The sequence below is a fragment of the Amblyomma mixtum genome, chromosome 1 (genome assembly GCF_055824585.1).
Source record: "Amblyomma mixtum isolate Tamu chromosome 1, ASM5582458v1, whole genome shotgun sequence".
Lineage (NCBI taxonomy): Eukaryota > Metazoa > Arthropoda > Arachnida > Ixodida > Ixodidae > Amblyomma > Amblyomma mixtum.
In genome coordinates this window covers 269,468,859-269,490,623 of record NC_143012.1, presented here as the reverse complement: position 1 = coordinate 269,490,623, position 21,765 = coordinate 269,468,859, and the positions used below count along the sequence as shown (strand labels likewise).

Below are 21,765 nucleotides of genomic sequence, written 5' to 3'. Positions count from 1 at the left end.
TGCAACGAAACGTCTGGCGAAGGAGCAGCGGTGTAGCTGCCACCGCCGACATGCGCGCTCGTTCTACCGCTACTTTGTGACTTCACGGTTGCTATGCACAGCTGCGCCCCCCCACTAGCGCACCGGTTGCTAAGGAGGGGAGGAGGTTGCGCTTTTACTTTCTCCTTTCCAAGCTCCAGCTCCATTGCTTTCGCAGCTTGAAGGGTGTCCACTGCTGGTTACAACGGATAACGGCGACGTCGACGGAGACGCCGTGAACCGCAGAAATGGGCGCCTAAGAGCTGTACTCTAAAAGAATGCTCCGTGAAATTAATCGTGGCAGTTACTGCCAGGCACCACCAGCATTGCAACGCGTACAACCCCTTGATTTACTTATGACAACTACCGCTAGGTGGAGTAAAATCTAGTAGCGCGAAGCGGCAGCCTCTTCTGTTTCCGCACTCTCTCGAGGCAACCACGGTGGTATGAAAGCAGTCGCCACACGCTCATAGCCTTCACTCTATTGTTGTCAAGTTGTCATGCATTTATGGCGCTTCTTGAGCGGCACAAAGTGTTTGAAGCTTCTGCTTCATGCCACTAAGAATCCTGATTGCCACCCGGTGTAACTTCAAGGCCATTATTTCTCTCTTTCTGGCCTTGTTTCTGCGTCAAGTGACGGTACAGTATCTTGAAAAGAGAGGATACTAGACGCTGAATTGTTTTTGTAAACATTTTAAGTACATTTTTGTCTTAGTTTTCTGTCTGTCCTTCCAGTGGTTAGAGTTGCGCGCAGTAATAAGCGCGTAACCGGAAAACTGTAGGTCTATCCCACTTGTATCGAACGGCTAAACGATCAGCCACCGAGAACGTTTCCTAAAGTCATTAGACAAAGCACCCTAGTGACGTTATGCAGACTACCCTGACTGCCTGCGTTAAAGTTGAGGAGAACCTGGATTTTACTGCGTGGAAACAAAGAGGATGGTCTCATTAAGCTTGCCTTTGATAAGTTAGTTCTTCACTGACGCCTGTGTGGTGTAACCAATTGAGAAAGCTCATGACACAGCAGGCGTATCTGTAACCATTAAGATCAGAGTGTCTCACGAGAAATTCCTTTTGAATAGGGCTTCCTGTTCACATATACAAAAGCCAGGTTGCACCTTGTCGCGAAGTCGTTTCGACAACTCTTCGATGAGAACATCACTGCCGATCACACCAAACGTTTCTAGGCCTAACACACATAGCACGTAGGCGTTTTAATTCTTTTAGGCCTAACGCGTAGGCCTAACGGAACGCATGGTTTCAGAGGAGTCGCAGTTAGACATTGATTTTGGCAGTAAAGAACAATATACGATACTTTGCGCTTCTCGCATCTTGCATGGGAAGCATAGACATGTTGTGAAGTTAAAGAAACGGGCAGGCGAACCAAAAATGGAAAATATAAAATACATTACACTGAGCTAAGAACTTGAGCCAGAATTCGGTTCAAACCGGCATTTACGTCACATAAAGGGAACAACGAAAAAACATGCGCAAGGCACAGACGTTGCATGGAAAGCAAACATAAAAAGAGCAAAACTAGAAAGTTACTTCGCAATTACGCACGTTACTGGAAACGACTGAACAGCGCCGACGGACTGAACGGATGAAACGAACAGACACACATGCGCTGTGTTCTTCTTTTCCATCCGTCTGTCAGCGCTGTTCACTAGTCTCCATCAGCATGTGCCAACCAGAAAGGCTAATGCCAGTTCTTGAATGCATGTCATACATCTATCTCCGAACGAATCGACATACAACGCACCACGACATAGCTCGTTTCAGTAGTCTTCATTTTTTATGAACCAAAGCCCATTTCAACTCATTTCTGAAACACGTGCCGAACATGCATGAAGCAAGAGTTGAATATTCTATTATTCCTCGCTTCACCCAGTTCTGTCGCAAGCAATGATTTCGACAACCACGGCGAAATCCTAAGCTGGGTGACACGGTTTGCAATAGCCAGGAGCACTTTGCCGCCAAAGAGCTTTTTGATCTGTCTCTGAGGTATTAAAGTTAGATTATATTGGTTTAGCTGCTGGTTATGAATAGACTGGTTGGATTTCAAAGCGTTAATGAGAGAGCCAATTAATTTCATGTACAAAAGATGCTTGTAGAACCTTTCTCAATAAAGAAGCTATGAAAGAAGTGCATTTTGTTTCGCTCCTGGGAGGCAGGATTTTCAATCAAGAGGTGCACTGTGCAGGTCGCGCAGAGAAGTACACAGCACACGGTTCAGTTTGTGGTTGCATGCTTGGGATTGTCAAGAATACATCTTTTTTTTTTTCATGACCTTTATGCTCCGAAAACTTTTGTGGTCATAGAAATTTAATAGAAGCTGTATGTGGTGTCACAAATTTCACTGCAAGCAGGGAATGCGCAGAAACTAAGCAAAATCGGCGGAAGATCTTATTTTAAAATTGGGAACTCTCCACAGGTGCTTCTAGGATTGCTGAGTTCCACTGCCAAGCTTTGTTGTCACGACTGTGTCCACTGATATATGTGCGTAACAGGTTCATTCAAACCTAGGCATGCATCTTATCACCGTGAAGGCCGCGAGCACAGAAAAGAAATAGGATTTCGTACAGATGAGATCTGTCGATACACGCGACATTTGGAAATGACGGTAGGAGCCAGGCATCAACTCCGGTGGCAGGTGCTCATAGGGCGGGCTCGGGAGTTAATGCTCCTCACTCCGCCAATAGAGGTCGCGCCGGGCTGACGTCGAAAATAGATCGCACGTTCAGTATTTCGAGGGAGTGGCGCGATGTATAAGTGGTTACATATTGGCCTCATAAAACGCCGATGACACATCGGCTTGCAAATGTATCACCGTTACGACCATACTGGATTTTTAACGAGCATTGCAATTCTTGGAACACCAAAATACGTAATTCCGGCAGCCTGTTCTCTGAAGCTTTTACTGCTTCCTTACCGACAGGTCTGCAGCTGATACCGGAGTTGCTGAGTGAGCGAATATGGCTGCATATGTCGAGGCCTATGTGATTATATCTACGTAACGCCGGTCCTCACCCAGCTTTTGTCAAATTAATCCTTTTCAAAGCGCTCAGCTTTCACGGTTGCGTAATAAATTTTTCGTTTCAGTCATAGCTAAAGGGCCCTAAATGTTCGCCTGGGTGCCGGCACCATCGGCAAAATCGTGCCTTTCAGCATAAGCGATGTGCCCTCTACACTACTTTAGACTTAATCTGAATGAAAGAAAGTCCTTAATGCTCTTTGCACGCTCCAATACGTTCCTAGAATGCAGCCGGTCTTTGTTCAACACGACCAGGTTAGCGCTCAGGCTCTACCGATTTCGTATACCCGTAGATTCGGGCCTGCGAGGCAAGGATGGCGGTCGTGTGCAACGGGGGCATTAGCAGAGCGCATGGTCGGAAGGATTTCGTAATCTTCTTCTCAAAGTTATTTTTTTCCTCGATAAGCAATGGCATAACGGCATTGCCGTAGGGCGAAAAATCTGTGTTTGCCTCGCAGCTCACGCGGGGGCGCTCGCGTTGCTCTTTGCCGTGGTTCCAGAGCCGCTCCCGCCTCCCCGCACAGAGAGCACTGGGAGCACTCAGCGGGCAAATCCAGGAGGGAGCAAATCTCGTACGAGAACGGCGCCCCAAGACAAAAGGAACTCCGCGATCGAGGCGGGTTCCAATGCTCCGCGTAGCCCAAACGTTAAAGTGCTTAGGAAGTCTCGTCGCCAAATATAAATATGAGGCGGAAGGAAGAAGAAAAAAAAAAACGTAATGCCTCAGGCCGCAGTAGAGAGAGAAATACAAAAGAAGAGAAAAGAAGGAGTTTTACGAAAGCAACCCCTCGAGAAGCTTCATGCGAAGCTAATCGAGGCTCCAGCCGAGCCGGGAGCGCGCGCGGGTTCTTCGATTTCTTAATGGCGTGTGCTTCTTTTCTCGCAAGGAGGAGAAGAGGGTTGAATGGAGCGGGAGATGCAGTGGCGCGGCCGGAAGAGCATTCTTTTTTTTTTTTTTTTCCCCGGGCAAAGATAAACGGTCCTCCAGAGTCAAAGATCATCGGAACCGCGATTACAGAGTCTTTGCCCGGAGCAAATTTAGCGCGTCGCCACAATGTGAGGCAAGGGGAGTACAACGGACGCGGCCGAGTTTTGGGCTGCACGGATGGACCGTGGAGAGAGCCGGACGTTGCCTCGTTTTCGATTTCTTCAGCGTCCTCTCAATTCTGCGTTTCTTTTTTTCTTCTCTCGTCCTTCAAGGATTGCGCAGGACAACGAAGAACGGCTTTACTACTTTCCAGATTTTTAGCGTCGGATGCGTCTTATCGGAGTTTCTTATCACGGTGAAGTCTGAGCATTGTCATACTGAGCATTGTCATAGAAGTGGAAAGTAGAAGTGAAAGGCATGAGGATGAAAAAAAAATTAAAAGGATTTCTTTGTTCTATGCATCCTTGAGGAAGTTCCGCGTGAGTGTCTTTCCAGTTAGCTTGGGATTACTGCAGGAAACTACGGAGGTACTATTCTCAACATGACAGAACACAAGTCGCTTAGTCACTGACTTGGAAAAGAATTAAGCTTCACGAAGTCCGCTGTGTTCTTTTCTTCTCCGTCTTGTCGCGCGTTGAAACCCATCATGAATGGTTACCAACTTGTCCGCTGATAAACGGTCAGGAAACAAGAAAATAGCGTGGAGTAAAGCCATGGGGGTAATAAAGAAACCGGCATGGTACTGATGGTTGGTTTGGTTTGGTTATGAGATTAAACGTGCCAAAGCGACTCTGCTATGAGGGAGGCCGTAGTGAAGGGCTTCGGAAATTTCGACCGCCTGGGGTTCTTCAACGTGCACTGATATCGCACAGTACATGGGCCTCTAGAATTTCGCCTCCATCGAAATCTGATGGGATTTTGTCATAGACGGATCGATGTTGGAGCACTTATGTTTCAAGTTCAAGCAACAAGCTAGTCCTTTTATTACAAGCAAGAAGCTGCCGTCCAATGCTTGCTGTTTAACGGCCATATTCTTACCTTGCGCACAGAGATAAGGTTATCGCGAGTAGAACATCATACATTTCCAAATGCATCTGCAGGCACTCTAAAAAACGACGTAAGCTCAAGTGAAGTAACTTTCGAAGATTGGGGCAGAATTTGCGATTGGAGCGTTGCGGAAGAAACGTTAATGACGTCACGTGCGAAACTCTAAGCCTGTGACATCGCTTTATAAAACGAGCATTGAATTAGCAACACAGGATAAACGCAGCAGCGCGAATCTTGTTGACTATCAAGGGGTCTATTCAGAAACCAGCTTATTGGCAAATTCGATTAGTGATTAAATGACGAGGCTTCAATGGTAAATCAGAAAAGTGAGTCAGTCGGCAGCCAAGGCTCCGACCAACCAGCAGCAGCACTGACTTAATTACAGCTCTACTAATTCGGCCTAACCTCTGGTCCCTAATAGCGTCAGGAAGGCTCCGCGTACGAGCGACTTCTAAACTGTGACAATGGCCTGAAAGCTTTCTGCGTGACAGGGGTGAAGTCCATCAAAGTGGCAGGAGTGGGAAAAAGCGCCCAGTTTATTAGCACTGCACCGGTTACTCGCGAACCTGAGTCGAATATTGTAGAGTGACGATGCAGATGTAAAAAAGATAACTGAGAAACAGAATGCACCACGAAGGCGAACACAGAGCAGAATACTTTTCTGATTACCAGACACCAAATTTTATAGCGAGGAGCCGGGCGAGTTCTCTTTAGGGCTTAAATCAACCGTTGGGGGCCGATGCTACAACCCAGATGTGGCGGAGTAGATTGACACAAACGCGTTGAATTTTGGCAGCATAGAAGAAAAATAAATACTTATTAGGTGCATGGCCCTCGGAATGAAAATTATGACGTGCCTTACTTCTTTATTTTTTTTTCATAAACACCATGAAACGAAGGGCTTAGGAGCGACGAGTGCTTGTTTCGTAATATGAGTTTACTCACCCACAAATCACGCAAAAACAAAAGCAAGGCACATATATTCTCTCGTTTAATTTCGGCGAGCGTTTAACTTTTACACAAAGGCCAGCGAAAGTTTATCCGGCAGCGCAGCTTCGAGGCCACATTTTCCCGGTCATTCGCTGCCCAAAGTTACACGGTAGCTGTTTTCCGCAGCATTACGGCCACCAGTACGGCCGCCGCTAAGCAACCCGATATCACGAGGTGTCCATGCAATGCGGAAATAATGCATGGCCGGACCCTCCCGTAATGGCCCTTGTAAAGAGCCCTGGGGTCTCGAGGAGAGATCCCGCACTACGTCTTCATGGTCGGCCGGCTTCTCGGCGACACCGGGCGAGGACTAAGTGACCGTCCGTTGGCTCTCTCCTCGTTAGCAACGTGTCAGCGAGCCCATTCCAACCCCCTCTCGAAAAAGCCTAATCAGTTCTAATTCGCAGAGCCCTGGAATTGGACCTTCTTCCGTGTTCGATGAGACGACAAGTTTGCCCCGAGTGCCTTGGGGCTGCTCGAGTTGACATTTACCTCTCTGTTATTGGGGTAATGTGATATCTTGCCTACTTACTGACGCTATACCTTGCAGAAAACATCAGCGCAAAAAAAAAAAAAAAATTGTAGCCCCTAGAGAATAATCAATTAGCACTTCGAATGAGACGGCACTGATGCGTAAGACAGGGTTTTATTTTTTGTTGACTATTCAGGCTCTATTTTCATTGAAATGAGCGGAGGGAGGGGAGAGGGAGCCTGATGATTTGCCAAAGAACAGTCCATAACCTGTCTTATGCGCATCCGCTCAGCCTTTTTCTCCGAGACAGCCAACTCTTTGCTAATGACACGAAGCCGAATGAATTTGAATGCCTATGACTTTGTCACTTTGTGCCAGTGAGCGCACGAGACGAGAGAGGTAGCATGTGCTACTGAAGTGCTTTATTTTAACAATTCCTCTTATTTGCTGCAGTGTTGACCTCTATGCATGCAAATGAAGTTAGGTCTAACTGTAAGGTTACCAGATTTTTACCATCGGAGAAACATAATATTGGCGTAGCATTTGCCCCCCCCCCCCCCCCCCCCCCCGGTACAAAACCTGGAATTTAAATGTTGGGTGCAGTAGGTATTGATTTTACACAACTTTAATTACCATTCCGTCTCTCCCGATCACGTCAGGTAGCCTTTATTTAGCTACCTGCTCATACTTTTTCTTTGCTTTCATATATGTAATCTTACTTCCATTTTCCGACAGGCGCTAGCGTACGCGCACTGTGTACGCCTAGCGACGGTACTACTGCGGTTATAATGAGAGACAGAAATGCATATAAATTTTCTTCGCGATGTGGACACACATACCTGAATCACTGATGTGCAATGGGTGCGCATTCCTTCACCGCAGGCAGTTATGGCCGTTCATTTTGGGCAGTGTCCTCAGTCTAGGACCCTGACGGCTGACGCGAGCCGGCGTGCCCGCTCGATCAGCGATTGTTGGTCGCTTGGGTCGGATTTGGACAGGATGCAGAAGGTTTCCTTGCAAATATGGGCAGCTGAAGCTGATATAGCTGTCTGTGTCCACACAAGCTTACGGGTTCCAGCGCTGGTATTGAACTAGCCTGGTATTCAACTAACATCAGCGCTAACAGGAATAAGAATGCAACGCTGCCTGTGACGTTAGTTTCCCATTCGCATAAAAAATTCACCTCGCTAGTCTGGTCATTATGAGAGAATGAGAACAATTGATTAAGGGTAAAGGCTTTACCGAACGCGCACTGCGGAAGTTTTTCAATTTAAAAAAAAAAAGGTAAATGAAGTTTGGTTTCAGTTTGGTTTCACATAACCTCCCAAAGGGACTCAGATTATGAGGGACGCCGTAGTGAAGGACTCCGGATAATGTAGAACACTCGGGGTTCTTTAATGTGCGCTGAAATCACACAGTAGACGCGCGTCCATAGATATGCGAACGCCAGGGATCGAACCCATGTCTTTCGGGCCAGCCTCCCAGCGCCTCAACCACTGAGCCATCCCGGGGGCTGGTTAGCTGATGTGCAGAAATTAACAACCCGGAACATTTACCGTCGTATTTGTCATTTCCGCAGCACGTGTAACAGTAAGAGAGCACAGCTTCATGTGCAATATATCTAATTGTTTTTTCACACGCCTTGACACAACTTTCTTTTTTTAAACATTAATATTTTCGTGTTTAGCCAAACCTAACAACCGTTACTGTGATTAGTGCACTGATTTTCGACAACTCACGCTAAAGCTGTCCTTAAAGTTTCAAGTGTACAAAACAAAAATTTCTATCTTTCACCTCCCTCTACGGCAGAACTTTTCTCTGTCACACATATACATGTCACTGCCATGCACCCAGTCTCGTAACCCCTCCTCCCCCGCTCGCCTGGTGCGCGAGGGTCGAGCGCTAATCACTCCTAATTCGAGACAGTCCCAAATTGGTCCTTTCGGCAGACCTCTTACGACCTCTCTGTGGCAAACGCAGGGGCCATTTCCAGGAGGAGGTCGAGCAGCAGGCTCTCGCGAAAAACTCCCCGCAGGACGATACCACAAGGGAGCTGGCCGACACCTTCGACGGGAAAGCCATACCCGCTGCGGTGACTGCCTTCCCCTCCCTTTTTCTCCCGCTTCACTCTCTTTATATACATACGGCCGGGAGAACTGTAGCTGAGTGGGTGTGTGCGTCTGTGCAAGATGGCAAGCATAGTGGGAAAAGAACGAAGACAAAAAGATAGGAATGGAAAGAAGGGGAATAAGATGAGGTAGAGAGTGAAGAGGGAGAAGCAGACCACACAGGAGCGGGAGCGAAGGGCCTTCCAATGGCGCACGCGTCAGTGGCTGGGACGGCGAATCGATTGCAAGTGGAGGCCCCTAGTGCACGGCGGACGGAGACTGGTCGAGGGGGGGCCTGTGTCCGATGGATCCGCAATTAACGTCTCCGGCTGAGTCCCAAATGGCTTGCCAGTCAGGCAGCCAGCCAGGCTGCCTGGCGTTGGAAATGTGCGCGCCTATGCCAACCTCCTACCCTCCTAGCCCGTCACGAAGCCACGCGGATCACGACGCGTCGCTGACTCGGATGCGAGAGCTAGCACACTTTCCGTATAGTAGGTTCGCGCGACAGTTTTTTCCTGGGGGCGTGTATGCTGTCCGTACGGACATGTCCAGTTCACCGCTCTCCCATGCCGCTGGCGCTGGTGTTGATGCCACAGCGAGTGATGCATAACTCGATGGAATAGGGCTAGAGAAGGAGGGAGAAAGATAGGCAGAACGGTTCGTCTGTGTACGCCCGACGCCCGTGGCAATGCGCTGGAGCGTGAGTATTGCGCGGTGTAGGTGTTTGTTTATCCAAGCCTAAAGATCTCTTTTGCCAGCTCTAACTACGTTAGGCGACGCGAGAGGACGCGCTGGACGAATACGTGAGGCGCCTCGAATAAGCCCGGTCCGGCGTTCGTGCTGCTGTGACGACACGTGGACGACGAGTACATCTCTCGGGGAAAACACTGCAAACGTTGGGTCCGGTGGGAATTCCTCGCTTACTTCTTTGCGGCTGCTTCCTATGCACATTTTTTTTTCTAGAAGCAGGGCGGTAAATTAGATTTACGCTGGATTCTCTTCCGCCCTTCCGACTGCGCTTCGTTCATTTGTTCCACAGGCTAACCATATTTCTCGACTATGCATTGGTTATGGTCAGTTCTGGCCGTGGTGGTACAGCTTCGTTCGATCTGCATGCGCGTATTTTTGCTGCTGCTGATGGGAACTTGGGAGGCTACACATAAAGCATCACTTAGCGAGATTAGTGAACTGCCTTCGATTTGAATCTTTCGACCTGACTGTTTGCGGAGCAATATTTTTTACATCCTTCTGCGAAAGATTCATGTCCTTCACGTAATAAAACTAAAAAAAGAACATCCTCAGAGTAATTTGACGCCATGAATTAGCCACCTTATCAAGATTCACATCAAATCTGGTCAACCACTCGACTTCTCATGCCTCCCTTGATTGCCCTTCTTTAATATGAAACTCTCACGCCTTGTTTTGAACATAAGCCGCGTCTGCAATTAACACTGAAGGCGCTCGAGTAACGAAGTGATCTCCATCATGACAAGAAACTCGTCACGATGCCTCTGCAAGTGCTCTAGCCGCTGAAAGAACGCTCGGCCACCACGCGCCTAGTGAAATAACTCGCTCACCTAGCGCGCAGACAGAGTGCCCGCGTCAAACAGCCGCCGTACAAGATAGTGCACTAAAAGCCTTCGTTACAAATTACGACCTCAGAGCAAACTTTGGGATTTCGGGCTCGCCGGCGTCTAATTAATGAACGCAGTCGGCGCGGCGAACGTGTGTAGACAGAAGTTTTTCAGCATGTTTAAGCAGTGGCTGCGAGGCCCTTCACCCCTGGAACAAAGCAGAGTTTGTAAATGCGCTCGCGGCTTCCGACTCGCGAGCTCGCGGTTTTTTGCGCCGAGCGAGCTCAGCACAATGAACGCCGTACCGTTAGTGGCTGCGCCAAGGTGATGCGAATCGCTTGCGTACAGAGTGGTACGACTTTTACTTCCCATTTTCCTTTTGCTTTTCTTGCTCAGTAAGGACGCGAGTTACTTTTTGTGAGTGAAAGGAAATAAAATTTAAGCGGCTCACACATGAAAGTGACTCAAGTTTGATCGTCACTTTCATGTGCAAGGGTAAAGTGGGAGGATCAATGCGATAAGAAAGTATGTTTTGGATTCAGTTGCGAATTTATATAAATGTAAAATGAATGTAAATTTGACGCAACATATGACCCATTGGCAATGTGTTGAATGATAAATGGGCCTTGTGAGCTTGCTAGGCGATGACGTCATTTTATGCGGGAAATGGGAGATGGGGTGGTGAGGGGTGGAGTGTAATAGGTGGCGCTAGAAATATAATTTTTTTTCTTTGCTTGAGTCTTTCTCTCTCTGCTTTCCGTTCCTGCCAGCTGAAAATAACGAGACGGCGTTCGGAGAAGAAGAACCTTGTTATTCGAATAGCTGCCATTTCAATATTTGAGGACTTACACGGAGGGGCTCGCTTACAAAAAGGGTTGGAATTGTATGCTCAGGAAGACGAAAGGGCCGAGTGTTTCGCGATCATTTCCCTAATAAAGGACGAAAACCGCTATAGCTCTGGAGAGTATTCAGGACCGGAATATAAAACGAACAATGAGCGCGGCAGATGGCATTACAGAAGCACGCGACGCAATTCTGTGCTTTCTCTGGGCCAAACGAGCCATCGCTGTGAGCCGATCGGGTGCCTTATGCGCGATATTGAGAGTAGCGGAAGAAATGAGACGGAGCAGGCTTGCACAGGGCAAAATGTAAATACATCCAAGAGAGATGTAGAAAAATCAAAGATGGAAAGTGAAGGCGGGAAGGAAATCGCATCCCTGGCTTTTATTCTATTCGGTTCTCCTTTTATTCCCTTCTTATTTGCCGCGCAAGCACTGACACAGATGAATTGCAATTGGCTCGGAGATGCGCGGCTGTTCGCGGGGAACGGAATCTCAATGCGCCGAATAAATAAATAAGTACACAAAGATCAATGGTCGCGCGCCGCCCACATCATTTGTATCCGCCGTATTGGTCTCGCTTAACCCCCGGGAGCCGCTGTGAGCGGTCTCGGGCCGTTATTAGGGCCAATATATATACGCCGACTCTCTTGAGAAGGTGCAGGACGCATTCCGCATCCCGAGCCTGGCTCCCGCCAACCGCTCGCCGCGGTCTGGGCGTAGAGCGGACAAGAAGTGCTCGAGTTGTTTACAGAACGCGGTGGGTTGCCGCTTGCAAGCAATGGTCACTGACGCCTGTCCAATGAAATAGGTTTTCTTACACGCGGTTGCGAGTTTGTACCCGTGGTTGTGGAATTCGACGAAATAGTCGCTGTTTAGAAAATGACTACCTGGACAACTTTGAGGCTGTGTCTTTGTAATCGAAACCTAAGTGTAGTCAATGGATGCGTTGCCAAGCACAGATACCCGTGAAGGACAGTTTATTTACCCTTCCTGTATCGCTTCAAAATGACCATCGTTAGCACGCTAACGATGTATATTAATGCCGATTTTAAGAACTTCCACGCCGTTCTTGTACATGCTGTGCAATCTGCGTTCAAACTAGAAAACGACAGCTTAATTTTTTCTTTATTTCGGAACTCATGATATTACAAAAGCGTGTTTAAATAGCTTCATTTTGGATATTGCGTTGAATTTTGAACTCCATAGTTCTTTTACAAAAATATATAAAGAAGTTTACAAAATATGGCAATTTTTCTTACGCATAGTGAAAGAGTTAAGTCGTCCCAGCACTTACTTTAGTCAGACACTCTTTCTACGCTTAAAAATAATTCCAGAAAATGCACCAACTCTGCGTGCAATATTGTCCGCGCAAACATTTGCGCCATAGATGGCGCTAAGTTCACCTGGAAGAAATAAATCACTACTGGGTGCAGCATGCTCTCAGAAAAAGTTGGGTGTTCGCTCTGTACAAAATTATCGGCAAAGCGCCTTCAAGCTTAAGCAACTATGAAATTCGCTAGCCTTGGTGTAGAGATTGACTAACTTTTTTTGGGACTTCATTTACTTCGATAGAACTCGAACAGAAAATTAAAATGCGCCCTCACGGTGGCACCTTACTTGCGCGTCACCTGGCTCGAAGCTATACGCTCTGTTTTTGTATCGACTCCTCGTTATATACTGCCAAGATTCTTCCAAAACCAGTTGAGCGCATAGTGAAAACGAATACATTTGGAATATATGGCGGGATGCTTATATTATATTTTAAATGTATTTTGTAATCGTGAGTGCACTAAAAATACGCAGGAAATGTGTCCCTGAAATTTAATGCTTGGTACGTATTTGAAATATATTCTTCAAGTTTGCCAAAAAATCTCTAACTTCAAGTATGCTCCGAGCACGTTCAAAGACGTGAAAAAATGTGTATGCAGTTTTGACAACTTGTGAATCTATTAAAAGTGTACCTTCGTAATTATGAAATTAATTCGTCCGTAGTATACTTCAATTCTGACAAATGGGCAGTCAACGTAAACATATTTGCAGCCCACTTAAAGCTGCCTTTTCCGTTCAACTTCCGGCACGTGATCTTGCGATGTCATAGACCTCTTGACTGATGAGAGCTCCACGTTTTCTCGGGGATGAGCACCTTATGCTTATTGCGGGGTCACTCATTAGTTCTGCTGTTGAGAGCATTGATGAGTCTCATCCACTGACGCCGACTAGCAAGCCCTTTCTAAGCCGAAGCGAATATATTTTAATGCTTAAATGCAGAGTCTTAGTGTATTTTTATTTTATGAAATGTATTTAATGTACATTTTTAATGCATAATAAATACATTAAGCTGGCGAAAGTTGTATTTTTGACGTATTTGTAAGAATGTTCAAAATGTTACTACTAGCATACTTAGAAATAATTCGTATTGCAATTAAAGCATAGGGACAAAGAATGCATAATTAATATGATATGACTCCAATAATTTCAAAATGCATTTTTAGGACAGCCTTATTTCGCTAAGGGGTGCATACAGAGGAAAACAAAGATAACGTTTTAACTTGAAACTCCACGAGCGATTGGATTCATTTAAGACTTCGCGCAGTATCTAACGCCGCGCTCCTCACGTTAAGGTTAATGCTAATTTGAAGCGCTCAGTGAAAAGTTAGAGCCTAAAAAGTGGTAAGGTTGTAACGTAGTTAAACATAGCAGACGTTCGAAAGTGTGCGTCTAGCCTGATTGGCTCATAGTTTTGCTTTGCTGGGTTCTTTAACGTCATGCTCCTCACGTTAACGTTAAGGCTAATTTGAAGCGCGCAATGCAAGGTTCGAGCTTTAAAAAGGGGTAGGGTTTTAACGTAAACTGAGCAGACGTGCGAAAGTATGTGTTTAGCCTGGTTGGCTCATGGTTTTGCTTTGCTGGGTCGTCGGCACGTCTGGCGACGAAGTTAGACTCAGGTTAAGGTCTGATCTGTTCGCGAAGACGACAATGTGCAATTCACAGCACGAGACTGCATTGCAGTTCAACACGAGCGTGATCGGCTGCGCCGGTACCTTAGTGCTCTCATGCAGTGGCCAGCGAAGCTGATCTGTTCGCCCCGGCGCGGGTTCGAATCCTAGTCGCAGTATTATTTATTTATTTGTCCAAGGTCAAGCTCAATCCTTCAGCGATGGCCCGGTTTTTGCCCCTTTGGTTGCGAAGTAGAGTTTTCGCTCCAAAAATGCGTCCAGAATGTGACCGGCAACGTGAACGAATAAAGAGGGAAGCTTCATTTTGAAGTTTGTGAATGCCGTTGTGCAAGCGGAAATAAATCTGCATTATTTCGGAAGTGCTCTGTCTGGCTCGTGTACCCGCAACGCTCGGCTTTTGCTGGCAGCGCGGTTGCAGCGAATACGAACAGATGAAAAGCAACGCATCGCGCATTCTAGTTTTACGGACGGCGCGATGGCGAAATGTGCAGCGTTGTTGCAGGAAGGCTGAGAGGAAGGGTGCAAAGGCTAGAATGATTAAGCACTCCGCTCAGGCTGTCCTACACTTGTCGTTGCCTCAAGATAACCGGCATGGTTTCATCCGCGCTTTACCATCCGAGATTGGGCCCACAAGTGGCGTCAGAAAACACTGCAGTACCTACACTAGTAAGTACATACAATAGTGGAGGCGTGGCACCATGCATGTAGTGATGAACCGGCTCGCTTGCCGCGTGTGTAAAGGTGCTCCCTCAAAGAATTATTTTGGTTTGGTTTGGTTTATGGGGTTTAACGTCCCAAAGCGACTAAGGCTATGAGAGACGCCGTAGTGGAGGGCTCCGGAAATTTCGACCACCTGGGGTTCTTTAACCTGCACTGACGTCGCACAGTACACGGGCCTCTAGAATTTCTCCTCCAAAGAAATTCAACCGCCGCGGCCGGGATTGAACCCGCGTCTTTCGGGTCAGCAGCCGAGCACCATAACCACTGAGCCACCGCGGCGGCTCAAAGAATCATTTTATTAACACGCATAACCATTTTCTGTGGGATGTATGGCATTGTTTACTAATTTATCAAATTTGACTACCGAAGAAAGGAAATTAATAATTTTTCCTTATATTTTCCGCAGACATGCTCCCTTGACGCTTCCTGATCCGGCACCTTAATTGGAACGGAACTGTATGGAACGAAACGAGAAAATAAGACAGGGATTGAACACATCATCTCTAGTCCAAATAGAATGAGGATTAAAGGTCGATCGATAGGCTGCGTATTACTAAAAAATGCGCATTTAAATAACACATTCGTAAGATCATTTAAACGCATTACATTAAGTATAAGTCCTCGTAAAAAAACCATCTAGCTGAATGCTACATACCCCAGCGTTCGACACTTGTTGCGGTTCTAAACAGCTGCCGAGGACAACGCGGGCTTTAAATTATTGACTGCGCTAAGCTCGCCACGTGTCCTTCGAGCAAGCTCCCCAGACAAAAGACACCGAGGCAGCAAAAGTGACTCCGAGACTGGACAAGCTTGCATTCATTTGTCAGCGCAGCGCTTTTCATTAGCCACGCCAGCCTCAGGGCACCTATAATAGCGCGCACGCGCCGGCAGAGGCGCGCGCGAAATCTCAATCCAGGCGACCGTTCACTTAGGCGCCTTATTTATTTAGGGATGCGTTCCCTAAACGACTCCCCTCCACTGGTCCCTAATAGCGCCGAGGACAGTTTCCCTCGTCAGCGCCTTTCCTTCCTCGGCTCCCGCGCAGACCGCACATCTCGGGGCGAACGCGCGGTGACGCGAGTTAAAATAACAGCGTTCGCCTCTTAAGCGCTTACATGCCCTCAAGCAACAGGCCGTGACTTCGCCTAATGCCCATTTTTTACTTTCTACTTGTTTGGTGCATTTGCGCGCCCAGCGTGCGGTTGAGTGCTGGAGGTCTGAGTCCCATTTTCTTGGAAGCACTACGCTTTATATTTTCTTTTGATCTTGAAACTTCTCACGCATTTTGTTCGTTCTGCTTGCCATCCACAAGACATGAGCAACTAAGAGGGGGTGGGGGAATGGCAATGATGTTTTGGGAGGGACAGGGGTAGGGGGGGGGGGGGTGCAAATATGTGGCTGGTTAGCCACACTTATGCGTTCAGGCGCGCTGGACGCTCGTTAATTTCGATTAGCGCCGCGCGAACTCGCCAGCGACTCTCTGAGGGAAGAAGCCACCCCCACGTCCTTCGGTGGCTTTTCCTCGCGATTGCGCCGCGCTCTTTCTTGGTGGCGGTCGTCCCTTGCGTGCTGCGTGCGTTGCATGTTTTTCTTTACCCTTCTGGCGTTGGTGTGGGATGCAAGCGAGTTTTATTCTTTATTTTTCTGTCATTTTTGTTTCCGCCGTGTTTGCGTCGCCGAAGCGGTGGTCGCGGTAATGGAAGCGACGCAAAACGACAACAACCCGTTTAATGCGGCGTGTGCCCTTCTCTGGCCGTCGCGCGGAAGGTTTGAAGCGTTCAGACTTGTGCGCTAAAGCCGTTACTCGACGGCTGATGCCTTTTTGAAGACATTCACCTTAAGCTCATTTGACGGAACACTTTTTGGGTTTTGCTTGCCCACTGAGCGTGCTCCCTGTGTTGCTTGTTTTACTGCCTGGATGGATAATCATGCAGTGGTCCATGACGCAACTTTAAAGTGGACGAGAAAACAGGTTAAAGTGGGCAAGTTTTTTATGTGGAATTAAGGTTTTATTGTCAATTATGTATATATGTACTGAGTGGTCAGTTGAAGCACAGTATAAATGAATCTGGAATGATAGGGGCGAAAAAAAAATCTTTGGAGCCAATCTTTATTCGTAGATATTTGGCTCAAGTGATTTCGACAGAATTTTGAGAAAATCGCTGTGTCTTATTCAGTACCTGGAACCGCGTAAGAATATTTTGTGAAAACAAAGGTGGTCCGGTTTGCCGTCTATACTGCGTGATTCAAGAAGCTTTTATATTACTGGTTGACGACCGTCCGATACTTTTGTGCAGCTGACAACTGTAATATTTTTACAAGGCATGCCCCACAAAAGCAACTGTATAAATGTAAGAAGCCCATTTTCTTGGGCTTATGATGATTCCACGCGTGTGAGATTAATATTAATTTTTGCGTTTGTCTGAACCTAATAGATCTACAACAGCAGCAGTAGTAATACAGCGCTATGAGCTAAAGTGGCCACATTTGGCATTTCATTTCGCAACTACCATTAACTTTTGCTATTACTACTACTGCTACTACTACTGCTACTACTACTACTGCTACTACTACTACTAATACTACTGCTACTACTACTACTGCTACTACTAATTGCCGAATATTTGGAATACTAATAGCGGGACTAGTGCTCCTACTATATACCAGATATTCAATGCTGTCGAATAAACCGTGTGTGGGGCTCTTCATGCTTGACACTTTACTTAATAAAGAACCAAAGAAATAAAAATTCGTTGCTATCTCTTTTCCATGCTAACCAATGCCACTAATTTTTCCTTAGACAACAGCGTAGATTTGTCGGTTTTCGCAACAAGCTTTTAGTGTTTCGCAGTAAAGCGCCACTGCTATATGCGGTCACTAGCATCCATACTATCCCTGCAGATTTCGAAAGTCTAAAAGCTATCGTAGGCGTCTCAGCGACGACCAAGTTTGAAGTTTCACAACACCTCGGTAACTTTGATGAGTTAAAAAGAAAAAAAAAAAGACATGGCTGTACGAAGCTCTAGTAGGTTAGCTTTTCGACCCCTCCGAAGGCGCGTTTTGAACTTCGCGGCAAAGAACTGAGCTCTTTTTGAAGATGGACTTAACTGTGGAGCAGTCAGGGCTACATCTAACGCAGACATTCAAAGTCGCGTTCTTCCACAACACCAGTCTTTGCAGCCACCAAAGTGAAAACAAGATTGTAAAGAATATTGCTTTCTTTGGAACTGGATACCATGAAGTTCATTTTAAAGCGATCAGACAAAGAACGTATTGCTGCACCTGGGTACCGCTCTTCACGGTCCCCAAACCCTGGAGCGTATTCATTTCAAAATTGAAACCCCAAAGGTAGATAGATACAACATGGGCAAATGATTTTATAACAGTGCAACCAAACAACAATAGAAAGAAGGCTCTGCGTGCAACTTAGAGAGCAATCGCTGATGAAACATGTTGTCCGAAAGAACGTTTTGTAACTCCTTGCTTCTCACACCATTTTAACTCTGAGGTTGTTGACGTAAATGTGTATCGATGGCACTCGACGTAAATCTATGGCAGCGGGAAAAGCGCGCGTGACTGAATGAAAGGGCCAGTACTATTCGTTAAAAAAAAAGTTCTAATCTGCCATTGAAAAGTGAGCAACACGGTTGTGAGGCTGAGAAACACGCACCGATTTTTCCGTCTAACTGAAATGCAGGTTCCTTCCTTTCATCAAAATAAAAGGATTTCACCAATCTATAGTAACAAACCAAGTGAAGGCACTGGTGCTTAATCAGCAAAACGCTTCTATCAAAACATGCTTTTCAGTCTAATGCTGGTAAATTCGACAGCACCCTAAGAAATGTTTCTGTGATTAACCGTACAAAACTAATCACGTGAAAAACGTTCGCTCGGCAAGTGTTCTATGCAGATTTCATGCAGTCGGCATGTTAAGAATAAGGAGATATTATAATGTATCGTGTAAAACCAAGGTGTTTTGTGAAACCTAAACTAGACGCTTTCAGAAGCCTAATAGCTGTCAATAAACTTGCTATAAACTGCACATCGTTTCCATCGTCTTGAAAATGATGAAAGTGGAAGGGCGATGTTTCTGCTCTATACGTTTATATCGAATCCATGAAATCTGGCTGTAGCCATCATTCACGACAGTATAAATGTTGCTGACATGCTGTGAATGTAAATCATCAGGTTGCCAAAACGCGAGAGAAAATATTGTTGGAAGGTGCTCATGAAACGTCATTTATGCAGAATATCTTCTCGCATATTATACTGCGGAGGTTGAGGAGAATTCGACCGGTTGGGAGAACGAAAATGAACTTGGCTACGAAAGGCAACTAGTCTTGTTGTTTTTTGCTTGTGAAAATTGAGACTGATGAGAAAACTTTGAACAAAAATGTAAATAGGCACACGCGAGCGCAAAAAAATATCATGTTGCACAAACAGGCCATTTTCACCTCTCATATGTAATTGGCTCAATCATATTTGATAAATGATCGGCGGAAAAAATTAGATAAAAGTTTCTATCGGAAACCGAAAGCCAGTACATGCTGTTAAAACGTGAAAAGAGAGACCATTTTGTTGACTTTTCGCTTACATCGAGTAGATGTGAAAACTGTGATGCTCCAGAAAATAGAAGTTGGACGAGCAACATTCGTGCCCAGTGATAAGCATAGAAATCGGATACTTCAGACTTCAGTTGCGGTGAACTTTTCTACTTACCGATGGCGAACACGACGACACAGAGAAGCCTGATAGGTAGCTTGCAGTTCCGGAAGGCAAGCAGGGGTGGTCCCATCTCAGCTGCTTATGAGCTGCCTTCGTTCGAAGAAAGCTCTTTGAGAAGAGGCATCAAAGCGTCCTTCACCAAGGTTCCGAAAATGCAGTCAGTCTTTAACGACTTGCACTGTCCGATGATCTTCGCACATCTAATCCATCTGAACACGTCAGAACACAGAGTTTATTCGGCGTTCACACGCGGAGCTCAGAAGCACGCCTCCCCAATAGGGCACAACAGACGCGCAGAGCGCATTTCTCCTCAGAAGATTTCAGTTGAAGAGACCTGATAAAAGGATGCAATTAGAAGCGATACTGGAACCGTTCAGCGAATGACAAGCGTTGACTTGCGTGCCATCTCAAACCGGTCGGGAGTGACGGCGGAGAGGCTGACACCGTTGGTGCACGCGGGGTCTCCCCGCCTTGGAGTTCAAACACCGCGAGGAACCGTGGCAGACGACCGCGAGCGTCGTCTGCTTCTGCGAGGGCTCCGGCCGCGGTCCCTTTCCCACCCGTCTCCTTACGAGGAGGCGGCGTCACGTGGTCGTCTGGAACGCGCCGAGAGTGCTCCCTGGTGACGAAAATGAGCTCTAAAGTGCTCCGCCCGGTACCCCTGAGCGGGGAGGCACCGAACGGAGTTGCTAATACGTCGATGCTGGCTTCTCGGCGCGAAATACTCGAGAGGTGGTTAGAAAAATTGCTTTAATTCGTACAAATATGACAGCGTATTTTTGCTGCACAAATTTTTTTGCAGTCCTTAATTTACAGGCAAATTACAATGGCTTGCAATTGACATACTTATACTTATTACTGCGACGAGAACAGATCGTAGAAACTTTTATCGAGAGTTTGGCCATGTTGCGTGCTGAATACTTTTTTTTCCCCTGAAATCCTTTTCGCTTTTGGGCACTTTTCACGATTGAGCCAGTAGTCACTGCTGGCTTAATTCTCACAAGGTTAATTTGAGAGATATGGGAGAGGCCTTTGTCCTGCAGTGGGCGTAGTCAGGCTACTGATGGTTATTTCTGGCTACCTAAACTTTGTGCTTTATCGCATATGCGCATGCCTTGCTGCGAAAGAAATGAAGATTTCTTTAAAGATACAATCGGTAGCATAAAAGACGCAGTACGCTAAATGTTGTGCAGAAGACACAAACAAAAAAAGTCAAAACTTAGAGTAAGTGAGGTAAATAATCCCGCACAAGACTACAAAACCTTTCGGATTACACCAGCCAAAGAGGTCGGATTTATTCAACTCCTTAGAGGTTAGCAGGCTCTGTTTCCCTAAGTCAGTTTCGGCGGTCACACCACACGAGCTGTAAAAACTTTGTGTATATCTTTTTTGTGTATACCGTTGTGTATATCTTGCACGAAAAGAGGCGTCAAAGTATTTCACTTGCCTTAAAAGGCGACCGAGCGGTGTTACGGCTTCAGGAGAAAAAAAAAACAGAAAAAAGGACAGGTTTGTGCCCGAGAAGGCGTTTATACTTCCTTAACCGGCCGTGTACTAGCCTGGCCCCGGGGCATCGGAAAGAAAAGCCGTGGAGGACGCGTTCGATGTACCACCAAGAAAACACACCTCTTTCGATTTTTTTTTTGCCCTGCAGGTTCCCTTCGAGTTACCTTGAAGTTACACGTTTGCGTTTCGAGCAACTGTAATGCGGGGGACGCGAGAGTGGAAAATAGGTTCGCCGTAAAAGCAACAGCAAGCAGTACAGAAAGGTGCGAGCGAGCGCCTCCACTTGCCAAACAAAATCAGTAAAAGGAGCAAATGGCTTCCAGGAAACAACGTTGAGTACGGGGCGACAAGAAAGAGACGCCTGGAGAGTGACTAGAACAAGCCGAGAGGGCAAATTTTCGAAAAAGAAAACAAAATAAAGCAGAAATCCGACAAGGAAAACTGTCCCGGGCGCGCAACTTTGAGCCGGAGGGTTGGGAAGCTGCTATGGTCGAGAACTGAGAGAACGAAGGAAGCAGGCAGTCCGCGTCGTTGTGCGAGGTGGCAGCAGCAGCAGCGCTGCTACGTTGGCTCTCTGTCGTTTGCTATCAGTAAAAGCGCTGGAGGGAAACGAGACGAATGAAAAGAAGGAGAAAAAAGGAAATGCCAAGAACGGAGTGTGAAAGAACGAAAGTGGTTGAATGAGGTTCGCTTCTAAAGAACAAAGAAAGACGACGTAATTTTGCTATGTCGGGGCGAGAATTTCGCTTAGTGACGTTCAGCGACAAAGAGGGCGTACGTCGCTATCAGGCTTTTTCGCCCGGGAGGAGAAAAGCCGAGAAACGAAGAGCGAGAGAGAGAGGAA

General features: G+C 46.6%; 1 protein-coding gene across 1 annotated transcript in view; it reads right to left on the bottom strand.

Annotated features, from left to right (window-relative positions):
• Positions 1-19,929, bottom strand: part of LOC149371663 (cell adhesion molecule Dscam1-like) — a 216,518-nt gene extending 196,589 nt beyond the window's left edge. The window contains exon 1 of the mRNA XM_089565899.1: positions 19,410-19,929. Coding sequence (XP_089422025.1) covers positions 19,410-19,485 — 76 coding nt within the window. The 5' untranslated portion in view covers positions 19,486-19,929. The remainder of the gene's footprint in view (positions 1-19,409) is intronic.
• Between the last annotated feature and the right edge of the window lie 1,836 nt (positions 19,930-21,765).